Here is a 12,701-nt window from a genome sequence, read left to right on the forward strand (position 1 = left end):
CCTATAAAATTCCTTGGCCCATCTGATCTTCAGCTTTCATCAGTACTAAGAGTGTAAGTTAAAATAATTCTATTCCATTCGATATGATTTTAATAATTTAGTTTTCATGAAAAATAAGAAATGAGTTTGGCCAGTTTGCAGCAATCAAAAAAAATGTTGCCATTTAACTTGTCATCAGTCTACCTAATTCTTTTCGAGAGTGAGCGTTTTTATTTTGGTATAAAATTTCCCAGGAGTCTAAAGTAGGAAAATAATAATGGTTATATTTCTCCTTGAAAATGAAGGAAGATTTTTAAATGGTCTGAAGTTAATTGAATCTATCTAGTTAAATTACATTGACCCCTTTTCAATATTACTCTTTCCATAAAGCATTGGTAAAATGGCTAACAAAGTAGTCTTAACATTTCTAAAATTTTTCTAGTTTGTTGCTCACTTAATGACATCTGTTAATGATGGATTTCTATGCTTATAGTGATTTGGGTTTTAGAAAGTCATATCCTCTATTTCTAAAGAATATGTAAGTATTTGAATAAAGATTTTCATAATTTTGGTAACTTTATTCAAATTACAAAATCACATATTCTTGTGAAAAAATTATAAACTAGGAACAAGCAAAATTAAAATTCACCCATAATTTATGTTTTCCAGGCTTTTCTATGTACATATATACCCAGACTACCTGGATTTGAATTTCAGTTTATTGTATGACCTTGGGAAAGTTATCTGTCTTTTCTGTGCCTCAGTTTCTTCTTCTGTAAAATGAGTGCCTATTTCATAGGGTATTGTGAGGATTAAATGTTAATAAATGTGAAGTGCTGAGACTATTGCCTGGCCCCTAGGTGAGAATCACACGTGTGGGTTTTTTTTTTTAACTTTATAATGGAAAATTTCAAACATATATAAACATAGAATAGTATTATGAACTCCAATGTACCCATCTATTATCAACATTTAGACGTTCTTGCTTTACTTATCATTTCCTCTTTTTTTTTTTTTTTCCCCTGGAGGGACACTGGTATACTTCAGTTTGTGCCATATTAATATTTGCTAAGAAGTAAATTATTTTAGAGAACGAGTGCACAAAATTTGAGTCATTTTTTAGGGGAAGAAATACAAATCAAATACCTATAAAACACATTCTGTGGTGTTTTACTAAATTTTAGTTAACTGAATGGCATTAAAAGTAATATGAATACGGAGATTTTAGCTATTCAGATTAGACATTTATTGGTCAGTAAGGTCTTCAAAATGATTGGGCATCAGTTTTATTATAAATATACAGTAAAGATTATTTTGTATCAACATAAAATACTTATTTAAAAATGTACTGAGCAATTTGAGAAATTATTCTTTTGGTGGAGCAAAAATATTTAAAAATTATAACACTAGAAAAAATAATCTCATAAAGGAGCTAATTAGAGGACTTCTTTGAAGACTTAGATTGGATACTGTAAAAATTCTAGAGATAAATCAGTCTTTAGATTTTAAAAATCACTATTTTTCATCTGCATTCCCTTGTATATTTAACATATAAATACATACACATAAAAGACACTTTAGAAAAGATAATCCAAGAATAATTGAAGAAAATATTGTAACAAATCAGACATTATTGAAGTTGGTGGTTTTGTTTCTTACTTTCATGTTTGGTTCTCCTGGACAGTAATAAGCTCGAACTTGGTATTTCCTGCCCTTGATCTTATTTTAGACTCCCATTTCAAAATCTATGCGTAACTAACATGTGATGTAACTGAGAAGAAACTAAATTGTAAAGGCAAGAATATGATAGCAATTTGATGTATTTTAGTAAATTGCAACCCGTGAGATAATCAGAACTTACAGTCACCTAAATTTGCTCAGCACTTGAATTACAGATCTTAAAATTCCTGGGACATGATGCAGGAATGTGGAGTGTGCTGGTTATGCCTCATGTTACTGATAGTCCAGGGAAACACTGGATTGGGAGTCAAGAAACCTCCCTTGTCATGTGAATTGCTAGGGTGAGTACCTTTTTGTTGAGTTGCTTAACCCCTCTGACATTGTTTCTCCAGTGACAAAAGTACAGAAGGGAGATGCTCTCAGGTCCAATATATTATTAAGGAAGTACTAGCTGCTGCAACAAACAGACCTCAAAATGCAATGGTTCAAACAAAGTAGGTTTTTTTTTTGGAGTTTCAGGTTTGCAATTCTGCTCTAAGCTATCATTTAGGGCTCCTTCCATCTTGTTTCTCCAGCCGTGTCCTAGAGGCATTGTCTTCATGCACATGATTGAATCTGAGTTGTTGCCAAGACCTGGTTCTGTTGGGAATAGAGTGGAGGAAGCAGGTTGTAGCCTGGAATTGGCACATCGTGTCTGCTCAGATTCCACTGGGGAGAACTTGATCACATACACAGTCTCTGTGGCCATACTTGAGGCTACTAAATGTAATACAGCTGGTCAGGCTACAGTTTTATTAATATAGAAGAAAAGCACAGATAGTGAAGGATAGGTAGCAGTCTCTGCCACGTCTATGCCGTTCCTGCTTTCTCTGATTGACCAAGTGGTTCTGTCATACCAGTAGGTTGACCTCTACCTCGTCTTGATTTTGAAATTAGTGGTGAAAATACAAGTATTTCCTACTCTCAGCTTAATTTAATGATGACTTAGTGAATATAATGATTAAAAATCACTATTTTCTTACACTCACTCTTTAGTATTAAAAACTTTCCATTGCAATTTTCCCATGACATTTCCATTTTTATGAATCATGTCGTTAGGAGGACTCCTATTGTCCTATTAATTTGAGAGCGCAGGAGCCAGTTGGATTTTGAAGCTTTTGAAGCAAGAGCTGAGGTTAAGCTTGAGTTTCTAGCAGGTTTTGGGATATAATAAAGGGTGATGAAACAGATTCCAGCTGCCAAATACTAGAGAGGCTGTGGGACTCTTAGGGACTGAGAAGAGGTAGGTGAGAAGCTACGTAGGTAGGAGAACAAGGAAGATATAAATATTGGGTGATTGAAAAGTCTTTTTCTTTTTTTCTTTAAGGGGCAGAGTGAAGCAACTAGAAGAGTCTGGAATATACCCCTGAGCCACAGTCTTGATAAACTTATAAGATCAGGTCAAATTTATTGATGGTGCATATCAGCTTTTCTATAAGCCATTAAAAAAAGTAATAAATTGTCAAAATATGTGTTAAAAATCCTCAGTCTGATGGTTCCATAGCTTAACTTGTGGGTGGAAGAAGCTAAGTAAATGCATAACTGATAATTGGAAGAGTTGATAAAGTGTTAGAAAGAAAAAAAGTCCTAGTTGTGTCTCTGAAACAGGGTCCTTTTAATGTGAGGGAAGTTTACTTTTTATCAGTCTGATGATGACTTTGCTTTTGTAGACTAGCTTCCAGAATGTACTCTCTGTAGCCCTGACTTCCACCTACATTGCTGCCCTGAGTCCTTCCTATATAGAAATTTGGTAGTCATGAGTGCTCAAAGTCAAGTCTTTCTCTGTGACCATTGGACACCGGCCCCCGCAAACTACCCTGCATAATCCCTCTGCTAGATTTCCATAGCACTTGTGAATATAATTACAGTTGACCCTAGAACAACATAGGCTTGAACTGCACGGGTCCACTTATACATGGATTTTTTTCAATAAATACTTTATTACAATACTACACGATCAGTGGTAGGTTGAATCAGTGGATGAGAAACCATGGCAGTGGAAGGCTGATCATAACGTTGTGTGCAGATTTTCAATTGTGCGGGGGTCGGCGTTAGATAGATTTTTAACCCCTGTGTTGTTTGAGGGTCTACTATAGAGAGATTCTTCTCTTGTTTTTCAGATTGTATCCTTCATTTGAAGTTTGACACTAAATACTTTTGTGTGATCTATGGCTGTATATTTTTGTATCCTAGGGAAACTATTGAGAAAATTGAAAACCTAAGGTGCTTTATCTATCTGCTGCTCCTTTATTGCTTCTAGAGTGCAATTGATTTATTTTTGGGGAAGTGTTCTTGTGTGGCTGAAACACCTTGGCAGATAAGATGATAATTGCTTAAGTTAAACAAATACTTTGATTCACTTGGAACTTAAAGACCTCATTGAAAATTCTCTTTCTGATTTAGATTCAGACAGACAAAAAAGGCAGTATGACAGGTTGGAGATAAATCTTTTAAAATCAAATACTCTTTTTTTGTAACGTGGTTTATGGAGCATATTGTGACTAAGAATGTCAGGGTAAGAAGTAATATATAAATTGTTTTCTTAAATGTATAAAATGCCCAAGGGACGTTGAGATTAAAAATAGAGTAGGACACATGCTACACTGCCAATGCTAAAGCAAAATATATACTCTTTTTGAAATTCCCTAAGAGAATATGATGTTTTGATACCTTGAAAGGTGAAGTGGTTGTGATTAACCTTGAAATATGTCTCCAGCAGGTGAAAGACACCTGCAGTTGGTAGCGCAAGGATAGCAAATCAAGGATGATATCAAATCATACTGCAGCTGTGGTAGTGGTTTTGCGAATGCCTAAGGAAAGATAGTTACTATAGATTTTAAAAACTTACTTATTCTCTAAAGTGTTGTACCGAAATTAGGACTGTCTTTTGTAAGCTTAGGTATTTGTCATCTATACTTAGACAATTTTGGTAAAAACAGTGCTCTTTTACTCCATTGGCCCACCTCCTGGAGACAAAGTCCTCTTTCCGGAGGGCTCAGCTTCTTCACTGCCATAATAAGCTATTAGCCTAACCAGCTGTTTGTCTGGTCCCCAGAGCATTTTGGAATTCCATCGTTCAGGCCTGAATCAGAGTATAACCCCACATTTCTTCTATTTAACTCTCCCACTCTTGACATTTGCATAAGTATATTCTGTGGTAAGTTGATAACCCTCTGCTTCTCTGGATACTCTAAAGTCGACTTTCTATTGAGTTAGGTTAGATCATCAGGAAACTCTGTACTTGGACCCCATTAGCTGAGAGGTTTTTTTTCTGAATTACATGTTATGTTATAACCATGGCTTTCTCCAGTGTTTGTTGAAAAAAGAAGTAACATAAAATTCTGTTTTGCTTGTTATTGAGATTATTGTTTATTATATCACTCTGTATCCCATATAGAAAGCCTAATGTGAGAAATTTCCTTCAGAGTTTAGGGGCATGAAAAAGTTTGTTTTCTATGATAAAGAGAACTTTTTCATCTTTTAGATAATAAGACATGTATAATTTATCTTATTTATGTATTTACCTGTGCTTGGATGCACAGGGGCAATTTGAATGTCAACTGTAGTAATTTTTGTCAACAAATTTTAGAAATTAATTAAATAGTCATTATGTAAACCAGGAGTCAGTAAACTACAGCCCACCTGCCTCCTGTTTTTGTAAATAATGTTTTATTGGAGCACAGCCCTGGTCATTTGTTTATGTATTGTCTGTGGCTGCTTTCCTGCTACAGTGGCAAATCTGACCCTTTACAGAAAAATATGAACAATCCTAATGTAAATAGTCACATGGTAGTATGGGTCAGACCAAATGCAATAGCACTGAAGAAATATAAAGCAAGGCGATTGCTCTAAGATGTGGCTGCTTGGGAAAGGCTTAACAGAGAAGATACGCTATGAAGTGAATTTTATCTTTAAATAGTAGGAACAGACAGAGGACATTTTATATAGGAGACAACAGCATAAATAAAATCCCTTAGGAATGAGCAGATTTTTGAGCACATGGGACTATTCTGAAAATGGTTTTAACCAGATTGGAATTAGACAACAGTGAAAATGAAGTCGAATGTGTGAGACTGCTGTTGGAGACTTAAAACCTGGGAATCAGAATTTGCATTTAATCTGACAGGCTATTGAAAACCCACTATGAATTCTTTACAGGGAAATGATATGATGGAAATAGCGTTTTAGGACAGTTAATCTGACAGCAGCGTATGGGATGAACTCAAGCATGGAGAACCCCAAGATTAAGCAGTTACTGAAGGAAGGCTAGCATGAGGAACGAAGATGATGAATGGAGAAATGGAGAGGAAAGGTAGACTCTGGGATGCTGGAAAGAACAAAGCTGACTTTGTGACTGACTGGATTTAGAGAATGTTGGTGAAGAAAATTGTGAGAGGAGAATTGAGAGAAGATGCGCTGAAATGGAAACAGTTTTTATGAGAGAAAATATGTGTTTTGTTTTTAACCTCTCCAATTTCTGGTGTTTTAGAGCCTCATGAGAGATAGTAGGGAAGTGTTTGGAGATAGGGATGAGATGAAGGCTCCAGGAGAGTTTTCATGAAAGAAGCACAAGGCAAAAGGCTCGGGAGCACCTTCAGGAAGATGGTGCTTGAGAAGCAGAGTGGACAGAGGAATTGGAGGAGCCAGTAGAGCAGTGTTTGCCAAGGTGTATCCCAGGGGAGGCTGGTTATGTAGACTGTTAACAGGTATTTTTAGAAATAGGTAGGCCATGACCAGATAAGTTTGGCAAACTCTGGGTTAAGCAAAGTTTATCAAACTTCTTGCTTTAGAACCTCTCAGATTCTTTAATAATACACACCATTGTTTGTATCACCAACTAAGATCTGTCTCTCAATTATAAATTCATTTATCCAACTTTCTCCCTGACATTGCCACTTGGATATTCATTAAGCATCTAAAACTTACCTATCCAGTGGAATTCCTGGTCTTCCCTCACAAAACTTATTTCCCTGTCTCAGTTGATGGCAACTCCATCTTTTCCTTTTAGTAAAAAAATGCTATGGTAAGTAATATATACATGGTTTTGTTTAATGTGTAAAATGCCCAAAGGAATTAAAATTAAGAATAAAGTTGCTCAGATCAAAAACCTTGACGTCATCGTTGACCCTTTCTTTCTCCTATACTCTCATCTAATCCATTAGCAGCCACATTGGCTCTGCCTTTGAAGATATCCAGAATCTGACCTCTCCTCACCTCAGTGATTCTATTAAAATCTTACCACTTTTTTTTTTTTTTTCCTGTAGTAGTTAACAGTTTCACTCAGGATAAATACATCTGTCCGTCCAGTGGCCTACAAGGCCTTCTGTGGTCTGGCTTCTCACTGACTCTGATTTACCATTCTCTTCCTCCTTCACTCTGTCCCTGACTCATCTTTTTCCTCTTTCTGGGATGAGTCTTAAGCAGGTTATTAGCTTAGGGCTTTTGCACTCACTGTCTCCTGTGCCTGTGACACTCTTTTCCCAGATTTGTGTGGCTAACATCCAAATGTCACCCTCTAAGGTGACCACCATATTTAAATAGGAAGTGTGTCCATCCCTCACTTCTCATCCACCCCCCTTTACTCTGTTGGCTTTCCTTTTTAAAAACATTTTTTTCTTCCAGTTTTATTGAGGTACAGTTGACATTTAGCACTGTATAAGTTTAAGGCATAGTGATTTGACTTATATACATAATCAAATGATGACCACAATAAGTTTAGTGAACACTCATTGTTTCATATGGATACAAAATTAAAGAAGTGGAAGAGGAATATGTTTTCCTTGTGATGAGAAGTCTTAGGATTTACTCCCTTAACATTTATACATAACATCCAGCAGTGTTCATTACCTTTATCATGTTGTACACTATGACCCCGGTACTTATTTATCTTATAACTGGAAGTTTGTACATTTTGACTGCCTTCATCCAGTCGCCTCCCCCCGCCTCTGGTTCCAGTTGCAAAATAAATGAGTCACAGGTACGAAATGTATAGTGTGGGGAATATGTCAATAATTATGTAATACATTTGTATGGTGATGGTAACTAGACTTATCGTGATGATCATTTTGAAATGTTTAGAAATATCAAATCATTATGTTGTATAACAGGAACTAACGTAGCATTGTAGGTCAATTGTACTTCAAAAACAAACTCATAGGGCTTCCCTGGTGGTACAGTGGTTGAGAGTCCGCCTGCCGATGCAGGGGACACGGGTTCCTGCCCCGGTCCGGGAGGATCCCACATGCCGCGGAGCGGCTGGGCCCGTGAGCCATGGCCGCTGAGCCTGCGCGTCCGGAGCCTGTGCTCCGCAACGGGAGAGGCCACATCAATGAGAGGGCCCGCGTACCACAAAAAAAAAAAACAAAAACCAACTCATAGAAAAAGAGATCAGATTTATTTTTTTCTATTGTATCACCTTCTAAAATATTTCATGTATTATTTGGTTTTTTGTGTACTCTTTGAATCTTCAAGATGGCAATATATGTCCCTACAAAATTCTTTTTTCCTCTCGAGGAGATCTCTATCTTGGGTTTCCCAGGCACACACTTTGGGAAATCCTGTTGTGATGACTTATGGAACAAAAGAGAAGAACATTTCAAGAAAGGTGAGATTAATACAACGGGGAAGTTGAAGAAATTTTGACCTGCTTAAAAGCTAAGGAGTAAATTAGACAGGGGACATGGTTGGCAGTCTTAGAACATGTTGTTTCAGTGCTGTGAAATGTCCAATTCAAGGGACTTTACCGTAGCAAAGTTTAGATGTTGAGGAAGAAAGGTAGTATAAATTATTTATTCAGGGAGTTGGCCTTTGGAAGAAAGGGAGGACAATAGTGAGAAAGCGCTGCAGGTTCAAACCAAGAAGCTTCCATTTTTGAGATCAGGAAAGCTTGGTTTTGTTGCCTGTTATTTTTATAAGGTGACTTAGAGAACAGTACTGACAAGCTTTTTTTTTAAGTTATACTGTAATAAATAGGTGGCCTAAAGCATCCTATTTTTTAGAGTGGTGTAATTTGCTGGGTTCAGTGCTGCATGGGAATTGGATAAATTGGGATCCTTGGGAAATCTTATTAGTTCTGTGCCTCCACTTTGCCACCTGCCCTTCTCCATGATTTTGTTTTTGTTGTTGTATTTGAGAGCCCAGTAGGAGTCAGAGAGGTGTGATGTAAATATTAAAAGTTGGTGCTAATTGCTTGCTTGTTCCTCTTTCAGAAGACACAGGATCTGTTTTGATGTGTGAGTTTCTAGGTCATTTCTATACTTCCTGAAAAAGCTCACCAATGCTTCACACTTGTCACTAACAGTTGGATTCATGATTAAACGGAAGCTTGTGCCAGAGTGAGGCATAATTTAAAAATTTTGTGAAAGTTTGATTCTTTCTTCCTCAGAAGTTTTGATCCACAGAAGAATTAATTTCTATTTCAAATGTGTGGTTGAACTTTTAAAATCCTGTTATTTAGGCTTGAACTTTTGGATTTTTTTGTTTGTTTCTGTGGAGTGAATTCATCTGTTTCAGGATTTGCTCTAATGGGAAAAACTAAGAGCTGTTGGGCATTTTTAGTTTATTTATCAGTCATGGCATTTGAGGGCTGAAGTGGTTAACAGGGAAGGGTATGCCAAGGGATTGCTCTGCAGAGCCCTGTGCTTTATGTCCATTGTTGTCTTTGGAATGAATTACTTTCATGTTATTTGACAAATAGTTGGTTTGAACTCCGTTTCCGGACTAACAAATATTCTTTTGTTTTGGTTACAGAATCTGCTTACGTACATGTGAGAGAAGTAAAAATGTCAGATGATATCAGGAAAAGGTTTGAATTTCCAAATTCTCTTATCCAATCACAGGTAATTTTATTTGTTTGTTTATGCTTCATGGTAACAAACAAACATTTTTGGTGGATTGTTAATTGAATTTTATATTTTTAACATTAAATATTTTTATTCTTCTGTGTACTGAAATATATATTAATAAACAACTTTTATATCAGTTAATTTGAAAATTTATGTATGACATAGGAAAGTAAATATTGAAATTGACCAATCTCTGCTTTCATTTATGTCATACTTTTCTTCTTAGAGGTAAAAACCTTGATTAACCCTTGAATATATATTTTTTGGTCTGTAATTAATTATTGGGAACAGAATTAAATGGTTATACATCTACAAAGTATGAGAGATTAATGTTGAAAAAGGTATATTCTACTGCAGTACAACATTAAGAATAAAGATATTTATAATAATGACATTCAATAGGTAAAATACCCTGGATTAAAAAATTGGATCTACATGCTAACTCAGGTAGAAGATTGTGTTAATTTATTTTAGAAGAGCTTTTCAGTTATTAGGGTTAAAACAGAACTGATTTTCTGGTTAGCCTTCAGCTAACTAGAAGCATCCCTGTTAATCAAGGTACCATAATAGCTACCATTTTTTCTTGTGAGAGTAAAGCTAAGGGGCCAGCAGAAGCCTGCCTGAAGACTTACCAACGTACAGCGTCTTGGATACTTTCAACAGTTACCTTCGGAGATGCCTGCTGTGGGAATTGACTTAGCTGGGTAGTGGGGAACCCTTCCATGAGGAGTAGAACACTCCTTATGCAAGATTCCCTTCTACCTGACTGGGTTGGAGTCATATCCTGTGCAGCACAGGTGCTTACCATGAAGAAGAAGATGAATGCTTGGAGGATGCTGTCCACAGTTTTTATTTTTCTGTACCTGGAGTCCCTTTATTAGCATAGATAAATCAAGAAATGCCTATTTGTGTTGCTGTTACAATTAAGTGAAAAGTGTATTGTCTAGTGTACAATATCTAAACTGTTCTGTTACGGAAAACTTAAGTAGCAGTATAGGCTGATTGATACTTGGATTTTGTATTTTAAAATCAATTTAGGCTATATTCTCTGATTTGTTGGAGAGATAAATTGGAAGGTAAATTAGAGAAATTGAATTTGGTGGGCAATGGGGGGATGTTTTATCATTAAGCTTTTTTCTTTTAGTCCTTTTTCTAAGTATGAACAGTAGCTTTTTTTTGTCCTTGTTGTGTTTCATATTGGTTTCATTAGGTTCTTGCAACTGTGCCCTGTCCTCTGAATACTTCTTATTGTTCTTCTGTAACCACTGCTCAGTGTTAGCACCATATTTCATTGATTCATACACACTTTTTCACATTTTAACATCTGTGAAATTGGGTTGTACCTAGTAATTGATGGCAGCGGTCATTATACAGTTGGTATTGCCTGCACATTTATGAAGTTGGCCATGATTTTCTAAAAGAGTCTGAAAGAGCTCTTTCATTAATATAAAATAAGAAATTTAAATTATAAGAAGCACTGTATAACACAGATTAGTTGGCAGACTTTTTTTCTTTCTTGATGGTACATAAAATAATGGTGCATCTCGCAGTTGATGGCCAGTTACATTCAATGAAATATGGTATATTTTGTAAACAGGAACTGAAACTATTCACTGGTCCTCAATTCTTTGTTACTATCCCTTTAACAAAGAGGTAAGAGACAGTTCATTCATCTAAACTTAAAATTCATGTGAATGTGTGACTTGTATTGTAAAACTTAGACCGTCAAGCATTGAGGTCTGAATTCAATTCCAATGTGTGAAATACAAAAAGAAATGAAGGAGTAGGTGCTTTGTTTTTGTCTGAGCTTTTCGGGAGACTTTGCAACACTGACAGGTATTCATAGTCTTTTCAGACATTGGTCTCAAGGGCAGGCTGAACAGTTGTTGCCGAAGCAAAGTTTCTCCCAACCCATACATAGCATGGCTGTCATTGTTGCTAGCCTGTGGCTCTAAGACAGCAGTGCTGTGTGGTGCTGAAAAACTAGGAGAGTGGAGTTGAGGTGATGGGAAATAATGACATTTACGTATTTATGGAATCAGCTCTCCTATAAGAATCTTAGTTTTAATTACTGGCTTTTTGACCAAAGAAGATATGGAAAAATTTTAGAGATTTATGAGTATGAAAGCTTATTAAGGGGCTGAAACCTATGAGAAACCAACAAAAAAAATTAAATCATAGAGCATAGAGGAAGGAGAATGGTCATGGTGAGGGGAGGACCTGTTGGTTCAAATCTGTGTGGGCCATAATCATGAAGATGGGGATGACGATCTTCATTAAGGGCATGATGAAAAATGATGCGTTTCATTTAGCTGCGAAGATGATTTTAAGAATTGTGGAGTTTCTCACTTTTCTCATGCTTTAATGGATTAAGCAATCTCAAATTATCTTCTAATACTAAGTGACAGCAATTTAAACTGAAATTCCAGCAATTTTCTCAACATCTATGAACAATAGTTTGCTTATTGGGATAAAATGTAGGATAAAATGCTTACCTTGAGGGTTGTTAATGAAGATAAGAGATTATGTATGTGGAGTGCCAATACAGTGCCTTCTACAAAGCACACACTATGAATGGGAGTGATTGGCATACCATATCAACTAGTACTGCTATTAGTTACCTTCAAATTCACTATTGAGCGAGAACTTCCAAGGGAATGTATTCATTAATTTTGTTTGTTTTTTTAGGCTGCAGGTCATCTTATTGCTGCAGTTCTAAAGGAAAATGTTTTTTCAGAAAAGATCCACCAGTCCACAAACCAGGTCTGTCTTTAACTTTGTGCTTTAGTTCTATTCAGATATTGCTGCTAGCTGGACTGCATAAGCACTTCTTTTGTTTTCCTCACAGTTCAGGTCACTATAGAAATGATTTTGCCTTTTTTTGTTCGTTTGCCATGATTTTCTTTTTTTTTTTAAATTAATTAATTAATTAATTTATAGCTGTGTTGGGTCTTTGTTTCTGTGCAAGGGCTTTCTCTAGTTGTGGCAAGCGGGGGCCACTCTTCATCGCGGTGCGCGGGCCTCTCACTATCGCGGCCTCTCGTTGCGGAGCACAGGCTCCAGACGCGCAGGCTCAGTAATTGTGACTTGCGGGCCCAGTTGCTCCGTGGCATGTGGGATCCTCCCAGACCAGGGCTCGAACCCATGTCCCCTGCATTG

General features: G+C 36.5%; 1 protein-coding gene across 3 annotated transcripts in view; it reads left to right on the plus strand.

The window, feature by feature from the left end:
- FOCAD (focadhesin) overlaps nucleotides 1–12,701 on the plus strand; it is a 312,885-nt gene that overhangs the window by 18,046 nt on the left and 282,138 nt on the right. For 2 of the 3 annotated variants that reach the window (XM_067744497.1, XM_067744499.1), the window contains exons 2-3: nucleotides 9,448–9,536; nucleotides 12,231–12,305. In XM_067744497.1, the coding sequence (XP_067600598.1) occupies nucleotides 9,480–9,536; nucleotides 12,231–12,305 (132 nt within the window). In that variant the 5' untranslated portion in view covers nucleotides 9,448–9,479. Of the gene's footprint in view, nucleotides 1–8,211; nucleotides 8,303–9,447; nucleotides 9,537–12,230; nucleotides 12,306–12,701 lie in introns of all 3 variants that reach the window. The other variant, XM_067744498.1, reaches the window with a different exon arrangement.

Source organism: Pseudorca crassidens, chromosome 7 (assembly GCF_039906515.1).
Source record: "Pseudorca crassidens isolate mPseCra1 chromosome 7, mPseCra1.hap1, whole genome shotgun sequence".
Classification (NCBI taxonomy): domain Eukaryota; kingdom Metazoa; phylum Chordata; class Mammalia; order Artiodactyla; family Delphinidae; genus Pseudorca; species Pseudorca crassidens.